The sequence below is a fragment of the Colius striatus genome, chromosome 29, assembly GCF_028858725.1.
Source record: "Colius striatus isolate bColStr4 chromosome 29, bColStr4.1.hap1, whole genome shotgun sequence".
Taxonomy (NCBI): domain Eukaryota; kingdom Metazoa; phylum Chordata; class Aves; order Coliiformes; family Coliidae; genus Colius; species Colius striatus.
The window spans coordinates 223,285-240,161 of record NC_084787.1 but is presented as its reverse complement, the minus strand read 5'-3'; the positions used below and the strand labels follow the sequence as shown (position 1 = coordinate 240,161).

Below are 16,877 nucleotides of genomic sequence, written 5' to 3'. Positions count from 1 at the left end.
CAACTTTAGCTTCAGTGATCCTGACAGGTGTGTACCAATACACTTGGTGAAGCTTCACCACAAAGTGCTGTCTCCAGTCAGGCTGAAGGTCCAAGTGGCCACAAGCTAATGGCCACTGCTGAGGAGAGGTTTAAGAACCAGCAACACTCCAGGCAAATACCTCCTGCACATCTAGAACATCATCCTTTCTTCTGAGAGAAACCAGGATGGCAGTGAGCTCTTGCTTTCCCCTTCATTGTCCCTTGTTCACATTCCTGTGGATGGCACCTCATTAAAGTCACAGTGATGAGAATCACTTCATTCACCTGAACTCTCTTTTTTCCCACAGAACACAATTCTTACCCTACATCCCAGCAGTTGTTGGACAAATGATCTGACCACAGTCACCTTGTATTCTCTCCTCTCTCCACACAGTACTATAAAAAGACAAAGCAGTTGCCTGTTCTGTTCAAGTGCTGTGAGGAAATCCAGCCTAATGAGTGGAAACCTCCTGTGGAGAGGGAAGAACATCGCCTGCCCTTTTGGCTGAAGGTAATTTCTGCTCCTTTTCATCTATTTTTTGACTGCTTCAAGCTTTAGGAATAATGCACAAAGGCCCCAGAAAGGGGCTCAGGAATGAAATGCCAGCTGTGTATATTTTTGTGATGAATGCATATCTGCATTGCCAGTGGGACTGCAAAGAGGTGAAGTGCTTGGCTACTTTCTCATTGAAGGAGACATTCATTATGGAGCCCTCTAGAGAATGGATGTTATTTCCAGAGATACCAATGTGTTAAAAATGTACAAGGGTGAAAAAAACCCACCTGGCAGAACAAGTTGTGTGTCTGTGACTTGGGGGTGTGTGGCCAGGGGAACTTCTCTCTCTAGCACAAGTATCTGCTCTTCCAAGACACTGCTGGTGTCTTTCTTACCCTCTCAAATGCTGAAGTGTGCAGAGTGAGTCTTAGGTATCGTGAGAAAAGCTTCCAGGCTTGGAGGTGTTGCTGGTGTGTGGTGAACAGAAGGTGGGAGCAGAGGAATAGCCTCTGGACTGGACTAATAAACTCTTATTCCCTTTAGGCAAGCTTGGCCTCCATTCAGGGGGAATTGAAGCAGTTAGCAGAAGATGCCAGGGAGATGCCAGGTTCACCTGATGCAGAACCTGTCTTTTTGGGGACAGGAAAGGAAACTTCAGACACAGACTATGATGAAAAATACCCTCTACTGATGCCAAAGGGACTAGTGCTGACCCTAAAGCCCCTTGCCAATCGATTTTCTAGGAGAGCATGGAGGAGACAGAGGTCTTCAGCTCTGAAGCCTGTCCTCATTCGACCAAGTCCTTGTCTGCAGCCCAGTTCCAACACCATTAACATCCAGAAGACTGTCAAGTTGGCCCAGCCAGAAGCTCCTCCCAGCAAAGTGATGGTGCAGCTTCCTCGGCTGATTCAGCCAGCTCCGGTTGTGCAGCCGATGCCGGGAGCTCAACCTGTGAATGTCCCAGCAGTGGTAGGAAATGGGGATGCTTTGGAGTTTCAGAATGTGCTCTCCACTTCCCAAGCAGACTCCAGACAAGCTTTCTCAGCTGCTGTGCCACCACCAGCTCTAGTGTCCTCAAATCCAGTCACTTTACAACCCAAACTGATGCTGCCGGCTCTGGCTGGAGCGAAGACACGCAAAGCCTGTGGCAGGAAGGGCTACCAAAAGAAGAAAGGGACAAAATGTGCCCCACCAATCAAGACTTCACCTTTGATTCAGCCATCTCCAGTCATCCTCACTGTGCCTGCTACCACTGTGAAAGTGGTGAACATAGGCAATGGTTGCAATATGATTCAGCCCATCAGTACAACAGTTGGTAGGGGCACTCAGGCCATCCCAGTCACAACCTTACTGGTCAATCCATCCACTTTCCCCTGTCCATTAAACCAGCCTCTAGTGACCTCTTCCATCCCTTCCTTGATAGTCTCTCCTAACCCTGTTGGTCTTCCTGCATCATCTGTTGGGGAGAATGAAGAGCAGCTGAATCTGGTTCCTTCCTGCCCTGCTGGAAACAACACAAACCCTTATCCCACGGTGGAGCCCGAGGCTGAACCCCCAGAGCTCTGTGTTTCACACCCTGCTGTCTCCCCTGAGGAGGAGTGTGGTACAAATCCTGCCACTTCAAATACCAGCACCCAGGAGAAGGTCAGTCAGAGTGACTGCTGCAGCTGGAGCGTGGTGGAAGGAGGTGAGAACTCTTCAGAGCCGCTGCCTGTGGAGCTTTTGCCTCATTTAGAAGATGCAGATGGAGTGAAAAACAAGCCTGAAGATTCCACTGATGCCACCAAGGAAATAAAGCCAGTACAGAAAAGGGATCTTGTATGTGCTGAGGTGAAGGAGGAGTTCATGCTGGATCTTGGCCAGGAGCTGAACATGGAAGCTGTCTGTTCATGTTCAAATGACTTGAAAGAAGTTAAAAAGGAGCATCCTTCGTGTGATGAGAAGGGAGAGGAACAACAGCAGGCTTTGCAGCCATCTCCCCCTGGAGAACAGCAGATGGATGCAGCTGGTGGTGCTGGACCACAAGTGAGCAGTGAGTCTCCAAAGACTCTTTCTTACACAGCAGACGTTGAGGCAGACTTTAGCAGTCCACTGGGAAGACCAGAGGATTCATCCAGTATAGATGGCCAGTCTGTTGGGACACCAGCTGGTCCTGAAGCTGGAGGAGAGAGAGAAGGACAAGAAGAGGAGGAAGAAGATGACTTTGATGATTTCACACAAGATGAGGATGAAGAAATGTCCTCAGCCTCAGAAGAATCTATCCTTTCAGTGCCAGAACTTCAGGTAAAAGCAAGCACAACTGCCCCAAACTTGCTGATGGCAAAGAGCAGTGTCAGGGCAAATCCCACTGGGAGCTATATCATATCTATGGTATATAACACCTTGTACAACTATTATATCACTATACAATAGCTTGGCATTTATTGTGCAGTTTCCCAGAGCATTTGGGCACCACTTGTTTTTCTGACATCTGAAGTCCAAGCTGAAGGGATGCCTTGCAAGCATGCAGGTGTGAGTTCAGCTCAGCTGTGAAGACTCCCTCAAGAGAGGCTGCTCTTCACTGACAAGTAGTTGAAGTGAAAGTTACCTTCCAGCTCTAACTTAGAGAAGCCTTAAGTGGCAGATTCTGAAACTCAATTTTGTCCCTGATCCAAAGGAACAGGCAGTTTTCTGTCCCTTCAGCACAATCCCTCTGGTCAGTCACTTGTTGATGGGGGAAATTGGCTCTCAGAGGTGTGATGGGGTGAGCTGGTGGGGGGATGCCATTAAAACAGACACTAAAAGGAAACTCTGACTTGTTGTTTTCGAAGGAGACAATGGAGAAACTGACTTGGCTTGCAACAGAGAGACGTTTGAGCCAAGAAGGAGATTCTGAAGAAGAGAACTCCCAGGAGGAGAACTCTGAGCCTGAGGAGGAGGAGGAAGAAGAAGGGGAAGGGATAGAGAGTTTACAGAAGGATGATGAAATATGTGGGGATGTATCAGAGGAGCCTAAATCTGCTTTCCCCTTGGCAAAGACAGCCCCCCAGGTGGAAGCCCACTGCATGCCAGCAGGTAAGTGCTGTGGGCTTGCTTTTGGCAGAGGGCATGAGGAAATGGAGCTGCTCTCTGCATGGAAAGCAAACCACGGGGAAAACTGTGTCAGGATTTGATTGCACTGAGTTTACTGATGCTTCCCACAATCTGTAAACCCAGTTCTAATGGTGTTAAGTCTATTCAGGTAAATCTGTTGACACTCCCCCCCATCTCTGCTGCTCATTGTAGCTCTGTTCACCCCCTGGCATGTGTTTTGCCCCTGTAGCTGGATCTGTTCTTAGTAGATGGATCTGTTGCTGTATCCAGAGGTGGGGTTTTTTCATCCCATCAGATGCTGTGTGAGCTGACTAAATAAGCAGCCAGTTCAAGATGCATTAGGCAGCCTGACTGATGAAAAGCCTGTTGCTCAAACACTTCCAGGGAGGTGTAGGCAGTTAACTCATTGCTGACTCTGAAAACCTCCTTTTCTGTGGCACTGTTGGCCTGGAAGGATAGTTGTCTGCCAGCACAGGGAATGGATGAGAAGTGCCTCTACAGCTTGCTGTGTGCTGCTTCACAGGAGAAAACATGAAAGCCCCTGGGAAGAGCAGGAGCTCCCACAGAACCAGAAATAAGAGGGGACGGGCTCGTGCCAGCAAAGATACGTCAAAGCTGCTCCTCTTGTATGATGAAGACATCCTGGAGAGGGATCCCCTGAGGGAACAGAAGGACCTGGCATTTGCACAAGCCTATCTGAGCAGGGTAAGCCAGGCCAGACTGTAACCCAGGAGTGGCAACATTGGAGCCTTTGAGTCCTCTTAACACGCTCCGAGCCTGAGCCACATCGCTGCCAGTTCTGACTGGGTGTACTGGATCTTGTCAGGATGGAGTTCTCTTCCTTCAGAGCACCTTGTGTCATAGAACCCCAGCATGGTGGGAGTGGGAAGGGATCACTCAGCCCCTGCTAAAGCAGGTTCCCCTGGCTCAGGGGGCACAGGAACGTGTCCAGATGGGGTTGGGAAGCTCCTGAGAAGGAGCCTCCACACCCTCCCTGGGCAGCTTGGGCCAGGGCTCCCTCACCTCAGCACCAAAGCACTTGCACCTCCTGTGCCAGTGGTCACTCCCAGCCTGGGCTGGTGCTGGGCTTGTTCCTCCCCAGCTGCAGGACTCTGCCTTTGCCCTTGGTGACCTCAGCAAGTCACTGAGTGGCAGCATGGCCTTCCAGGGCATCAGCCACTCCTCCCAGATGCTGAGCCTTTACTTACTAAACTGTCTTGATCTCAACCTATGAGTTTGATTGCTTTTGCTCTTCCTCTTCCTTCCCTTGTCCTGTCTGGGGAGGCAAGGAGTGGGTGGGTGGCTGTGTGTTTAGCTTCTGGCTGCAGTCAATCCCCACACCACTGGGCCCTTTCTAACTTCCATTTCCTAGCCTTGATTCGAGTCCCTTCTCTCTTGTGAGCAGTTCAAATCCATCTTTAAGGAAGATACTTTGTTGGCTTAAGGAAAGTGAAAGTGCTGTTTAATTTAAGAGACCAAAACCAACTTGTTTTCCTCCTGGATGTTGCACAGTGCTGTATAAAAGAGCCTGTTGCTGTTTGCAGGTGCGAGAGGCCTTGCAGCACATCCCTGGGAAGTATGAAGACTTTCTTCGTGTCATCTATGAGTTTGAGATCAGCACAGACAAACAAACAGCTGTGGATCTTTATTCCACTTTACAGAAGCTGCTGCATGACTGGCCACAGCTGCTCACAGATTTTGCTGCTTTCCTTTTGCCAGAACAAGCTCTGGAGTGTGGGCTGGTAGGTGGAATGAAAGGAGGAGGCCAGATGGGAATGGTTGTGGGGAGAAAGGAATCCTTCCTAGAGCAAGGAGGGTAGAACAAGGTGGTGAATCATTTGCTCAGCTTGCTGGTTTATCTGTTAGAGTTGAAGAGTTTAGTGTTTGTTTTGCCTCACAACAAGTAATTCTCAAGTTCAAGTCTCTTTTAAGTCTCAAAGTCACTGATGTCCAAAGTAACTGTGGGGTAACATCAGAGAACCTGGCAGCAGGGACAAGGTGCAGCAAGGGGAATGGTTCCCTTGTCTCACAAATCACCTTTCCCCTTGATAAGACAGAGGTTTTCCCTTGTTAGATCCTTGCTGGATTGAAGTGCAGATGGTTGGAGCCAAACTTGGTCGCTCAGATATGATCCAAAGTCTTGTTTCTCTTCCTCCACCTCTTCTCACTTACACCCTGTCAATACCAAGAGAAACCAAGTAGCCAAAGAGAAACCAAGTAGAAACCAAGCCAGGCATTTTGTAGCTTGTGTAAACCAACTGGAGATGCTTGGAAATCACATTGTTGAAACCTTTTTGTCTCTTGGGGCAGTTTGAGGAGCAACAAGCGTTTGAGAAGAGCCGCAAGTTCCTCAGGCAGCTGGAGATCTGCTTTGCTGAAAATCCTGCCCACCACCAAAAAATCATCAAAGTTCTGCAGAGTTGTGCAGATTGTCTCCCCCAGGAGATTGCAGAGGTAAATCAGGCAGCCAGGGATCTCCTTTCTCTCAGAAATAACCCCTTCCTTGCTCCCATGAGCTGCTCCTTGAGCTCTAACGAGTGTGGTCTCTCTCTGGGGCATGGGGGAGAATTGAAGCTGCCTCTTCTAGGGGCTTGACATAGGAGGGTGGGGGTTGGAAGTGACCTCTAGAGATCATCTAGTGCAACCCCTCTGCTAAAGCAGGTCACAGGATCATAGAGTGGTAGGGTTGGAAGTGACCTCTAGAGATCATCTAGTCCAAGCCCTGTTCCACCTGCACTTAACGACTGACAATTAACTGGCCTGTGTCCCCTCTCCTACCTCCACCTCTCTGTTGTCACCTCACAGGTTGAAACTGTAGCTTAATGCCTCCTCCAGAGTCTACCCCAGAATGCTGGAGACATATTTGTGTGCTGATTTGATGTCTGGGTGTGGAATGATCCTACACCAGTCATCAATACAAGCATAAACTCCCACTTGGGAGCTCGGATGAGCCCTGAAGCTCTGCTTGCTTTGAGAAATGCTTCTGAGGACAATGTGACTGTGCAGAAATGAAACACTCACTGGGGTTGGGGGTTGTTTTTCCCCCCTCTCTCTTTCAGCTGAAGACCCAAATGTGGCAACTGCTGAAAGGACACGACCACCTGCAGGATGAGTTCTCTGTGTTCTTTGATCACTTACGACCCTCAGCCAGCCGCATGGGAGACTTTGAGGAGATCAACTGGACAGAAGAGAAGGAATATGAGGTGAAGCAATCTTTCCTTCTCAAAACCACAACAGATAAAAGCAGAAAGAGTAGAGATATTTGAACTTGAACTCAGATTGAAGCTGCATTTCCAGAGGGAGGGATGAAGCAAACACTCGTGTCCTGGAACTGAGCTTGATCTTCAGTGGGTAAAAATGAAGTTGGGCCCATCCAAGAGGGCCCATGAGATATCTCCTTTATCTCATGCTAAAGCAGATATTGTGTGTTTGGTTCTCTTTGTAGTTTGATGGGTTTGAAGAGGTGTCTTTGCCAGATGTGGAAGAGGAGGAGGAGCCACCCAAGATGCACACAGCCTCGAGAAATAAGAAGCGGAAAGAGATTGGAGGCCAGAACAATGACAAGGTGGGTCTGAGGTATCACACTGGTGCTTGTGTCTGGGCTCTGAGCACATCCATGGCCAGGAGGAGAAATGTGGCTCATCAAGAAACTTGACAACATCCTGAAAAGAGATTGGAGGCCAAAACAATGACCAAGTGGGTCTGAGGTGTCTCACTGGTGCCTACATCTGGGCTCTGAGCACATCCATGGCCAGGAGATGTGTGCTGACAAGAGCCTGAAAAGATCAGAAAGGGGGTTGGAATGTTTCCTTTGTGCTTTGCTCTCTTGCAGCATAACCACTGTAGTTGTCTCTGGGTGTGTGCACAGTCCTTCCTGGCTCTCTCTGGGGTTAACCCTCCCCTGACTGTCATCTGTGTGTGCACCTTTGTCAGCTGGAGTCTGTCTGTTCCCAGGAGGTCGAGTGGGTAGATGGGATGAAGGAATGTTCATGTTCCTGCCACGAAGGGAGTAGTGATCTCAAGCTAAAGAAAACCAAAAGGAGGAGCTGCAGCCACTGTAGCAGTAAGGTTAGTTGACAGGCCAAGTGATTACAGTGATGAGGGGGGAAAGTAGCCTCCTGCCCCTCTTGTGATCCACCCTCACATCTCCACAGTAGTGTGTTGAAGGGGAAAGTGAATCAGGAGATGACCTTAGTTCCTCCCTCTTTGACTTCCCTTGCCTACCTCCTGCTCACTCCCTACAGCCTCTCCTTGCCATGCTAAATGGTGCTAATGTTGATGTTGTTTTGAGTTAAGAAGAAGCTGTTTTAGTGGAAGACACTTGTGTGGCCACTGTGTGCAAAGAACTCTCCTTGTTCAGAGTTACCACAAGTGACTCAGCTTTCTAAATCCCACCATTGCCCAACCCAAGTGTGTGTTAGGGCCAAGGAATGCTTTGGAAGCAAAGGCTGAGGTTTAGGTTTGGCTTGACACACCACATCTGTAACTGGGTGCCTGTTGATTGATGTGCAGGTGTGTGAAAACAAATTCTACAAGAATAAAGACTCTCAAGAGCTGCCTGTGAGCCTGGTTCAACAAGAATCAAGCCCTCAGCCTGATGGGAAGGATTCTGGACTGTCTAAAGAACCTGCAGAAGAAAACCTGGAGAGCAGGGACGAGGGAGAGGATGTCCAGAGCAGAACAAAGACTGTGTCTAGGAAAGTGGACTCTGTGGCTTCAGGTATGTGACAGTCTGGTGTACAAACAGGTACATTGCTCCTCTCCAAACTGCTTCACACAAGTGAGAAGAGGTGTTGGACTTTGCAATGCAAACTTACTGAGAACTTGTCAGAATCTCTTTCTGTTGCCTGTGTTTCTTCCACTCTGGGTGTCCAGAGCATTCCCTTCAGAAGCAGCTTTCCTGACTAGAGAGATTCAGCCCTTTTCAGAATGCTTGCTCCATTTGAGCTTCCCTGGCTACCAACTGATCCAGTTCCCACTGCCACCAGCCCATCATGCTGTGGGGTGCTTTGCAGCTTTAATTTTAGCACAGCATTTCCAAATTGCCCCCTCTCCAATCACAGAATCTTCCTTTAAGTGATCTCTGCCATGTTACTTGAGGGGTTTTTCCCCCCTTCACTCTGGTACAGACAAGGGGAAACATGATTATTGCAGGATAAACAACCTGAAAGAGATCTCTTCCTTCTCCTAGTTTCAGTTGAAGGTGCTGCAGGAGGCAATGAACAGGTTAAATGCTTCCATTTAAATGGAGCAGCCACCTGATGCCTGGTTTTGTAAACAAGGCACCAAGAGCAGCAATGTCTGACTTGAGAATGTTGCTCTGGGCACTGCACTTCAGCTTTTTCATGTGCCCATCACTTCAGGCAGCAGCTGGTTCCAGTAACCCACAGTGGTGAAGGAAACTTGACTGCAGAGGGGCTTCTTTGATGCAGAGGAGGAGGAAACTGCAGATAGAATGATGAAGCTGCACCCAAACCCAGCTCTCATTTACTGTACATGAAGAAAGCCTCAAGGTTTTCTCACTAACAGCTACTCTGAACTTGTTTGGGTCTCTTAGCAGGAGCTCACCTGGAAGGAAAGATTGTCTCTGGCAGACATGGATCTTCTGAGAAGGCTGCACTGGCTCAAGAAGCAGGTGTCAGTGCTGGTGGGAATCCTGCAAAGGAGAGGGATTCTTCTGTCACTGGCCCCAGATGGACACAGCTACAAAAAGCCACTGCAAAACTACCTCAAGAAACCAAAGACTGCCCTTGCAACGTGGGAAAGGAGAGTGAGGGACTAAACCAGCACCACCAAGGAGATGCTGACGCTGCCCTTGGGCTGAGCAGAGATCTGCTGCTGCCTTCTCCTGCTGCTACAGCAAAAGGTGTGATGGGACCTGCTCCCTCTTCTGGAAAGAGTTTGTGTCAGACTGAAGGGCTTCATTCTGATCCATCAGATAAGCTTCCTGTCTTTGCTCATGCTTCAAGGTTAGCTGTGAAAGAACTGGAGGGTCCAGCTTTACCTCTGGAAGGAAAAGCTGAAGCAAAGCAGGGCTGGACAGCAGCAGGTAGGAAACCAGCAGTGGGCAGGAGCTGCAGCTCACAGTCCCCTGCTAGCTGCATTTTGGGAGCAGATGATACAGGCTGCACTGGCAACTCTCCTGATGAAAGCACATTCAAGTCAGGTGCAAGCAGCTGCTTCCAGACTCATCAGCATCCTGAAGAGACAGAGTACAGGGTGGTTCCTGCCTCCCTGGGGCAAAAGGAAGAGGAGCAGCAACAGCAGCGAGTCACAGAAGCAACTGTGTGTGCCAAGAACAGCAAAGTCAGCTCAACTGGGGAGAAGGTCGTGCTCTGGACCAGGTACATCTGCCTGAACCACATCATCCTGCTTAGAAGCAGCTCTGCCTCAGGGATTGGTGGTTGAAGTGCCAAACCCTTTGGGTTTTGGCTGCTGCCTAGTGATTGTGCTGTTTTGCAGGGAGGCTGACAGAGTCATCCTGACCACGTGCCAGGAGAAGGGAGCCCAGCTGGAGACCTTCCAGGCCATCTCACAGAAACTGGGCAACAAGACTGCTAGTGAGGTGAGGGCTTGGTGGGGCAAAGCTTCCATCTGCTGCAGGGAGTGGGGAATGGAGGGAAGGAAGGAAGGAAGGAAAGGTTGGGGGTTGGCTGGCAGGTGAGTCTCCCAAACTCCACTTGATGCTGCATCAAAGAATCCCAGTTGCAAAGAAAACAAACCCAACACAAACCACAAGTCATGGAGTGTCATGATGCTCTTCACAACATCACCATGGAGGCTGGAGCTTTGTCTTTGGTGCCAGGGTTGTTTTAGTTGCTGCTACTTGGGTCTTCAGCCTTCTACTGCATAACAAGGGGTGTGTTGGGCTTTGGCTCTTTCCCTTCCCCAGGTCACTGCTGAGGAATCCTCCCCAGGCCAGGTCAAAACCTGAGTGTGTAAAATGCAGCTGTTGTTCCAAAGGCAACACAACCAGCCAGTGCTCTTCCATTTCTCTTTCCTTTGACAACTGAATCTTGCATAAAACATGATGTAAAAGCACCAAACACCCTGGGATTTCCCTTCCCCCACCTTTCAGGTCCCTGCTCATCTTGGATTTCCCTTCTCCTTCAGGTCTCCCACAGGTTCAGAGAACTGATGAGGCTCTTCCATACATCCTGTGATGGGAGCTCTGAAGATGAGGAGGATGCAACTAGTACCAGTAACACAGACCAGCTGTCAGACAAAGATCTTCTGCTTTCTGAGGAAGAACCTGATGACTGAGGGGTTTCCTCTGCAGGTTGGACAAGCTACTGGCTGCCTCAGAAGGAGCAGTTGGCTCTTTGCTGCTACACAGGTGCTGTGGATAAATATTTGCACAGATAACTCAAGATAGCACCTTTGACTTTTGACTCTCTTTGCTTACACTCCTGCCAAGCTGCACTTCTTGATCTGTGTCAAGCTCAAGGAAGGAAGGTGTTGGGGTTGAAAAACCTCACCTGGAAGCCACCCTGGGAGCTTCAGCAGTGAAATGACAGAAGTGATGCTTGTGAACACTGACCTCACTCCATGGTGAAGACTGGCCCACCAGCCTTTGACAAGAACATGTACATGCTGTATCATAAGTGACCTGGTTTCATGTGGAACCAAACACACGAGGGGGTTGGTTTTATATGGTTTTTGTGTTGATTGTACTTGGGGAAGGTTCCAAGCTGAACTCTGTATTTATTGTGTGGTTTTCCTCCTAAGCCAGGCAAAGCACCATCATTTTGCCAAGCTTTAAAGAACACCAAACATAGAAACCAGCTCTCCTCCTCCAAAACACAACTTGGGGGAGCTGGAGAACTTCTGCCTTTGTAGCTGGATGCTGCTGAAATGAGACCAGAGGAGCAGCTGAGCCACCTTCAGAGCCTTTCCCTTTATTCTGAAAGCGACCTTAAAGACATTCTTCCTTCCACCTCTCCAGTAGTAAAGAGGAGTTAGTCTGAATCTCCTTCATCTTCAGAGTCACCTGCTTCCAGGCCTGTCTCATAGCACTCAGACAGAGTTCTCAGCTCCTGCAAGGCTTCATGGAAGTCATCCTCCTCAACTCCAGCACTGAAGAAGCTGAGGCAGCGCCGTGTGTTCACCTTCTGTAGGTCCTTGTATAAGCTGGAGAGCAGCGTGTGCAGGACAGGGGAGGACTGCAGGGCTGCCAGCACAGGGATGCTTCCCACAGCTGCAGAGCAAACCACTTTGCTTTCAATAGATGCCCATCCCAGCTTTCTTTCCCTGCCCTGTTCTACCAGCAGTTGCTTTACTTGGACATTCAACACTTGTCATTTTCACCCTCCCACCACTCACAAGCTTTGGGGGGGTTATCAGTCATCCTTTTACAGCTCTCACACCTCCCTGCTCCCACTTGATCTCTCTGTGGCACAGGAAGGGTAAAGGGCCTTTGTTACCTGCTGAGGAGGAGGGGGGAGGTTTATCCAGAAGGAAACCTTCTCTGCTCAGAAGAGGAGAAAAAATCTGGGGGTAAGGAGGTTGAGTTGGACAGGGCTGCTCCAGCACCTGGGACGTGCTGTAGGGAAGGAAGGTGAATAAAGTTACCCAAAACATGTTCTGGTCCCTGTTGTGAAAGGAACACAAGAGGCTGTTACCAACCTGAATGCCCCAGGAAAGGCAGTGTGCAAGTAGTGCTGCAGGACCTGCTCTGTGCCCTCACACGTGTGCAGGGGGGAAAGGGGCTGGTTCCCTGCACAGCTGCTGCAACCAACACCAAGGCAGGCTTTGAGCAAGGAGAAGTCAGGCAGCTGCCTCCAGCACTGGGCTGCTGGGGCATTATTCTGCTTTCCCATGCAGCTGAGGGGAGGGTGAAGGACTTGGGGAAGGAGGGATTGCTGCTGGGAGTTGGCAGAGCTGGGAAGGGGACAAACCTCCATTACCTGCCATGACTTTCTTTGCCAAAGCCTCGTAGCACAACTGACTGAGCAAAGCAGCAGCTGCTCTTTCTGTCCCTGCAGGAAGACAGAAGCTTCCAGGGCACATCCTGCTGGTAGGCACAAAGAGCATCGGGGAGGGAGGAGCCCTGCAGGGCAGGGAAGGGAACAGATGCCCACGCTGCCACAACCTGGCAAAGAGGGGACAGGTCACAACCTCACACACACACACTCCCAAACCCCTGTGTGGGGAGGAGGGGAAGTGCAACACCTCCAGGATCAGAGGGGGATGTTCTCTGTGCTCTTACCTTTCTCCCAGAGAAGTTGAGTGTCTCAGCAAGGTGCATCATGGAGGCCTGAGAGGACCAGAGGCGGTAAGGAGCAGTGAGGGTGTCCAGCACTGCAGCCAGAATGGCACTGCTGTGATAATGGAGTGATGCCTGGCAGAGGGAGACAAAGGGACAGTCACAGCACAACTTCAGCTCTTCCTTTAACCAGTTTCTGTGTGTTAACCACGTGCTAAGCTGGGCTTTGATCTTGGTGGTGTCTATCAGGGTGGGGTAAGGCACTCAGCTGCTGCCTGACAACAGAGCTGGTGCCAGTTCTCTTGTCAGCAGCTGCTCAGGGCTCAGCCAAGGTGGGGTTATGGAATAACAGCATTTACTGACAGTGCCAGGACTGAAGGCAGCAGTGGCACGTGGGAATGTGGTCCTGTTTTTAACAGGATGGGAAAAAAGGGAAGGAAAGGTGTCAGCTGAGTCTCTGCTCGTGGTGGTGAACGCTGCTGCAACTACAGAGGTGCAACAGAAGCAGCTGGAGAGGGGGGTGAACCCCAACCAGCTGTGAGGGGAGGTGACACAGTACTTACATCATAACTGATATAGGGGAATGCAACTGGAGGCTGTGGCCTGAGTCCCAAACTCCCACTGAGGGACAGGGGGCAAAAGAGAGAGCTGTGCCTGGAGAGATGGACAATGCCCAGGGCTGTGTTCATCAGCCTGTAAAAACTCTTCTGGTAATCCTGGGGGAGGTGGGGGAAAAGAAATGCAACCATTAGAGCCTTAAAGAAAGATGGAAAGGCCAGGCTGGGCAGCTGCACTGCCTGGGGTGGGGCTTCCCCATCATTTACTCACTGCCAGGTCCCTCAGGGCTGGTGTCAGCCCCCAGGTCAGGATTCCTTTGCCTGAATACTCATCGTAGAGCAGCTCTGTCACCTTGGCACCCACTCCAGAGAATCCACTGTGGAGGTCACAGAGGACTTGAAAACCCTGTGTGAAATGATTGGCAGCAACTGAGGTTCCCCTTGAGCTTGGACAGAGAGTTGCTTGGAAGAAAAGTGGCAGATTGGAGCAAGTGTCCAACCTGCAGATAATCACACTCTTCAACATAAAAGTGCAGCCGATCCTCCAGCTCCTCCACACAGCCAGGATGCTGCAGGAGACTCTCCCCCTGGCCAAAGGCTTCCAGGCAGCCACATGCCCTGGGGAGAAGAAAAGGGGGAAAGGGGAGGAGGGGGGGAAGCTCTTAATTCTTCTGTGAAGGCAAAGCTCTTGTTCTGGAGCCCAGATGCTGAGGCAAAGCTGGAGGCCCTACCCATCGTGCATGTACTGACTGATGACATAGAGGCTCTTGGGATGCAGCTGCACGTGGAGCTGATCAGACCAGACCTGCACCCTGCTGCCCTCCTGGGGAGCAGCAGCTTGGGCCAGGGCAGGAGCTGCTCCTGCAAAACAAAGAGGGAAACTTTCCTCAGCTCTGAAGAGAGCAAAGGCAGCTTTTTACCTGCTTGCACTGACCCTGTCCCAACCTCCCCTGGGGCTGCACAGCCCGTGCCAGCTCTGTTCTGCCACAGCTCTGTGCTGCCACAGCTCTGTTCTGCCACGGCTCTGTTCTGCCACGGCTCTGTTCTGCCACAGCTCTGTGCTGCCACAGCTCTGTTCTGCCACAGCTCTGTGCTGCCACAGCTCTGTTCTGCCACAGCTCTGTGCTGCCACAGCTCTGTGCTGCCACAGCTCTGTTCTGCCACGGCTCTGTGCTGCCACAGCTCTGTTCTGCCACAGCTCTGTTCTGCCACAGCTCTGTGCTGCCACGGCTCTGTGCTGCCACAGCTCTGTTCTGCCACAGCTCTGTGCTGCCACGGCTCTGTGCTGCCACAGCTCTGTTCTGCCACAGCTCTGTTCTGCCACGGCTCTGTGCTGCCACAGCTCTGATCTGCCACGGCTCTGTGCTGCCACGGCTCTGTGCTGCCACGGCTCTGTGCTGCCACGGCTCTGTGCTGCCACAGCTCTGTTCTGCCACAGCTCTGTGCTGCCACGGCTCTGTTCTGCCACAGCTCTGTTCTGCCACAGCTCTGTTCTGCCACGGCTCTGTTCTGCCACAGCTCTGTGCTGCCACAGCTCTGTGCTGCCACAGCTCTGTTCTGCCACGGCTCTGTGCTGCCACAGCTCTGTTCTGCCACAGCTCTGTTCTGCCACAGCTCTGTGCTGCCACGGCTCTGTGCTGCCACAGCTCTGTTCTGCCACAGCTCTGTTCTGCCACGGCTCTGTGCTGCCACGGCTCTGTTCTGCCACGGCTCTGTTCTGCCACAGCTCTGTTCTGCCACGGCTCTGTGCTGCCACGGCTCTGTGCTGCCACGGCTCTGTTCTGCCACAGCTCTGTGCTGCCACGGCTCTGTTCTGCCACGGCTCTGTGCTGCCACAGCTCTGTTCTGCCACAGCTCTGTTCTGCCACAGCTCTGTTCTGCCACGGCTCTGTGCTGCCACGGCTCTGTTCTGCCACAGCTCTGTTCTGCCACAGCTCTGTGCTGCCACGGCTCTGTTCTGCCACGGCTCTGTGCTGCCACGGCTCTGTTCTGCCACAGCTCTGTTCTGCCACGGCTCTGTGCTGCCACGGCTCTGTTCTGCCACAGCTCTGTTCTGCCACAGCTCTGTGCTGCCACGGCTCTGTTCTGCCACAGCTCTGTGCTGCCACGGCTCTGTGCTGCCACAGCTCTGTGCTGCCACAGCTCTGTGCTGCCACGGCTCTGTGCTGCCACAGCTCTGTGCTGCCACGGCTCTGTGCTGCCACGGCTCTGTGCTGCCACGGCTCTGTGCTGCCACAGCTCTGTGCTGCCACGGCTCTGTGCTGCCACGGCTCTGTGCTGCCACGGCTCTGATCTGCCACGGCTCTGTGCTGCCACAGCTCTGTTCTGCCACAGCTCTGTGCTGCCACAGCTCTGTGCTGCCACAGCCGCCCTCGGGACAGCACCAACGGCACCGGAATGGGATGGAACAGCCCAGGGACGTTCACACACCTTCGGCTGAAGCGCTGCCGCCTCCCGCTCCCTCGGCAGCGGCTTCTTCCCCGCGGGCAGCAGCTCCGCGACGCTTCTCCTCTTCCTCCTGCGTGGCACCGGGTCGGGGGAGTGAAGGAGACTCGAGAGCCGGCCGCGATGCACTGGTGGGGTCGGGCTGCCCCCTCCCCGTCCCGCATCGTCCCCGCCCTCCCCGTCCCGCATCATCTCCTCCCTCCCCGTCCCGCATCGTCCCCCCCTCCCCGTCCCGCATCGTCCCCCCCCCCGTCCCGCATCGTCCCCCCCCTCCCCATATCGTCCCCCCCCCTCCCCGTCCCGCATCATCCCCCCTCCCCGTCCCGCATCATCTCCCCCCCGTCCCGCATCGTCCCCGTCCCGCATCATCCCCCGTCCTCTCCGTCCCGCATCGTCCCCCCCTCCCCATATCGTCCCCCCCCTCCCCGTCCCGCATCGTCCCCCCCCTCCCCGTCCCGCATCATCTCCCGCCCTCCCCGTCCCGCATCGTCCCCCCCCCCTCCCCGCATCATCCCCCCATCCCCGTCCCGCATCATCCCCCGCCCTCACCGTCCGGCTCCCGGCCGAGCCTCCCCGCTCCAGGTAAGCGGCCACATCCCCGTCCCTGCAACGCAAAGCGGGGGCAGCTGGGGGTGACCCCGCGCCTCCCCCGCGCCTCCCCGCGCCGCGCCCCGCACTCACCACGCAACCGGCGCCTCCGGCTCCGCGCCGCCGTCCCGCAGCGAACCCGCAGCGCCTGCGGGAGAGGCCGGTCACGGCGGGGGCCGCTCCGCCGCGGGGTCCATCGCGGCCCCTTCTCCCGTCCCCCCCGCGCCGGTACCTTTGAGCTCCAGCGCCACGAGGCGCGGCGTGTGCGTGTCGCGGAGCAGCGCGGCGGGGCGGAGCTCGGACGCCTCTGCGGGGCCGCGCAGCGCGTTGTCCTGCGGGGGAGCGGCTCAGACCCACGGCCCCGGCTCCATCCCGCCCGTCCCGCTCCCGCCCGTCCCCGCGCACCTGCAGCCGCCACCAGTGAGCGCCGACCCATCCCGCGTACGGCCCCAGCTGCAGCGTCACCGCGCTCCCCGGCATCGCTCCCCGGCATC

General features: G+C 53.0%; 2 protein-coding genes across 12 annotated transcripts in view; one reads left to right on the top strand and one right to left on the bottom strand.

Annotated features, from left to right (window-relative positions):
* The window catches only part of GON4L (gon-4 like), a 24,534-nt gene extending 12,367 nt beyond the window's left edge, over positions 1 to 12,167 (top strand). The window contains exons 19-31 of one of the 3 annotated variants that reach the window (XM_062016009.1): positions 415 to 531; positions 1,060 to 2,799; positions 3,327 to 3,570; positions 4,112 to 4,293; positions 5,133 to 5,330; positions 5,899 to 6,042; positions 6,648 to 6,791; positions 7,034 to 7,153; positions 7,543 to 7,656; positions 8,101 to 8,308; positions 9,149 to 9,932; positions 10,051 to 10,153; positions 10,702 to 12,167. In XM_062016009.1, the coding sequence (XP_061871993.1) occupies positions 415 to 531; positions 1,060 to 2,799; positions 3,327 to 3,570; positions 4,112 to 4,293; positions 5,133 to 5,330; positions 5,899 to 6,042; positions 6,648 to 6,791; positions 7,034 to 7,153; positions 7,543 to 7,656; positions 8,101 to 8,308; positions 9,149 to 9,932; positions 10,051 to 10,153; positions 10,702 to 10,851 (4,248 nt within the window). In that variant the 3' untranslated portion in view covers positions 10,852 to 12,167. Of the gene's footprint in view, positions 1 to 414; positions 532 to 1,059; positions 2,800 to 3,326; positions 3,571 to 4,111; positions 4,294 to 5,132; positions 5,331 to 5,898; positions 6,043 to 6,647; positions 6,792 to 7,033; positions 7,154 to 7,542; positions 7,657 to 8,100; positions 8,309 to 9,145; positions 9,933 to 10,050; positions 10,154 to 10,701 lie in introns of all 3 variants that reach the window. The other 2 variants (XM_062016008.1, XM_062016010.1) reach the window with 2 other exon arrangements.
* Positions 11,086 to 16,877, bottom strand: MSTO1 (misato mitochondrial distribution and morphology regulator 1). Of its 9 annotated transcripts, none has more exons than XM_062016012.1 (14): positions 16,789 to 16,877; positions 16,616 to 16,715; positions 16,477 to 16,531; positions 16,345 to 16,399; positions 15,781 to 15,868; positions 14,082 to 14,211; positions 13,851 to 13,968; positions 13,622 to 13,756; positions 13,357 to 13,509; positions 12,797 to 12,928; positions 12,495 to 12,679; positions 12,214 to 12,312; positions 12,012 to 12,130; positions 11,086 to 11,785 (listed from the first exon to the last, which is right to left on the bottom strand). In XM_062016012.1, the coding sequence occupies exons 1-14, from the start codon at positions 16,861 to 16,863 to the stop codon at positions 11,547 to 11,549; spliced, it is 1,683 nt and encodes a 560-aa protein (XP_061871996.1). In that variant the 5' UTR covers positions 16,864 to 16,877; the 3' UTR covers positions 11,086 to 11,546. The 9 variants fall into 9 exon arrangements, with proteins under 9 accessions (XP_061871996.1, XP_061872002.1, XP_061871995.1 ...); XM_062016011.1 differs by having other exon boundaries at positions 11,087 to 11,785; positions 12,214 to 12,315; XM_062016014.1 differs by having other exon boundaries at positions 11,087 to 11,785; positions 12,214 to 12,315; positions 16,345 to 16,371.

Excerpts from the sequence above, each read along its gene's own strand:
- MSTO1 (XM_062016011.1), bottom strand. The coding sequence starts at position 16,863 with ATGCCGGGGAGCGCGGTGACGCTGCAGCTGGGGCCGTACGCGGGATGG. Across the intron at positions 15,869-16,344 it reads GCTCGGCCGGGAGCCGGACG|GAGGAAGAGGAGAAGCGTCG; the intron begins GTGAGGGCGGGG and ends GGTGCCACGCAG. Across the intron at positions 14,212-15,780 it reads CGGCAGCGCTTCAGCCGAAG|GAGCAGCTCCTGCCCTGGCC; the intron begins GTGTGTGAACGT and ends TTTGTTTTGCAG.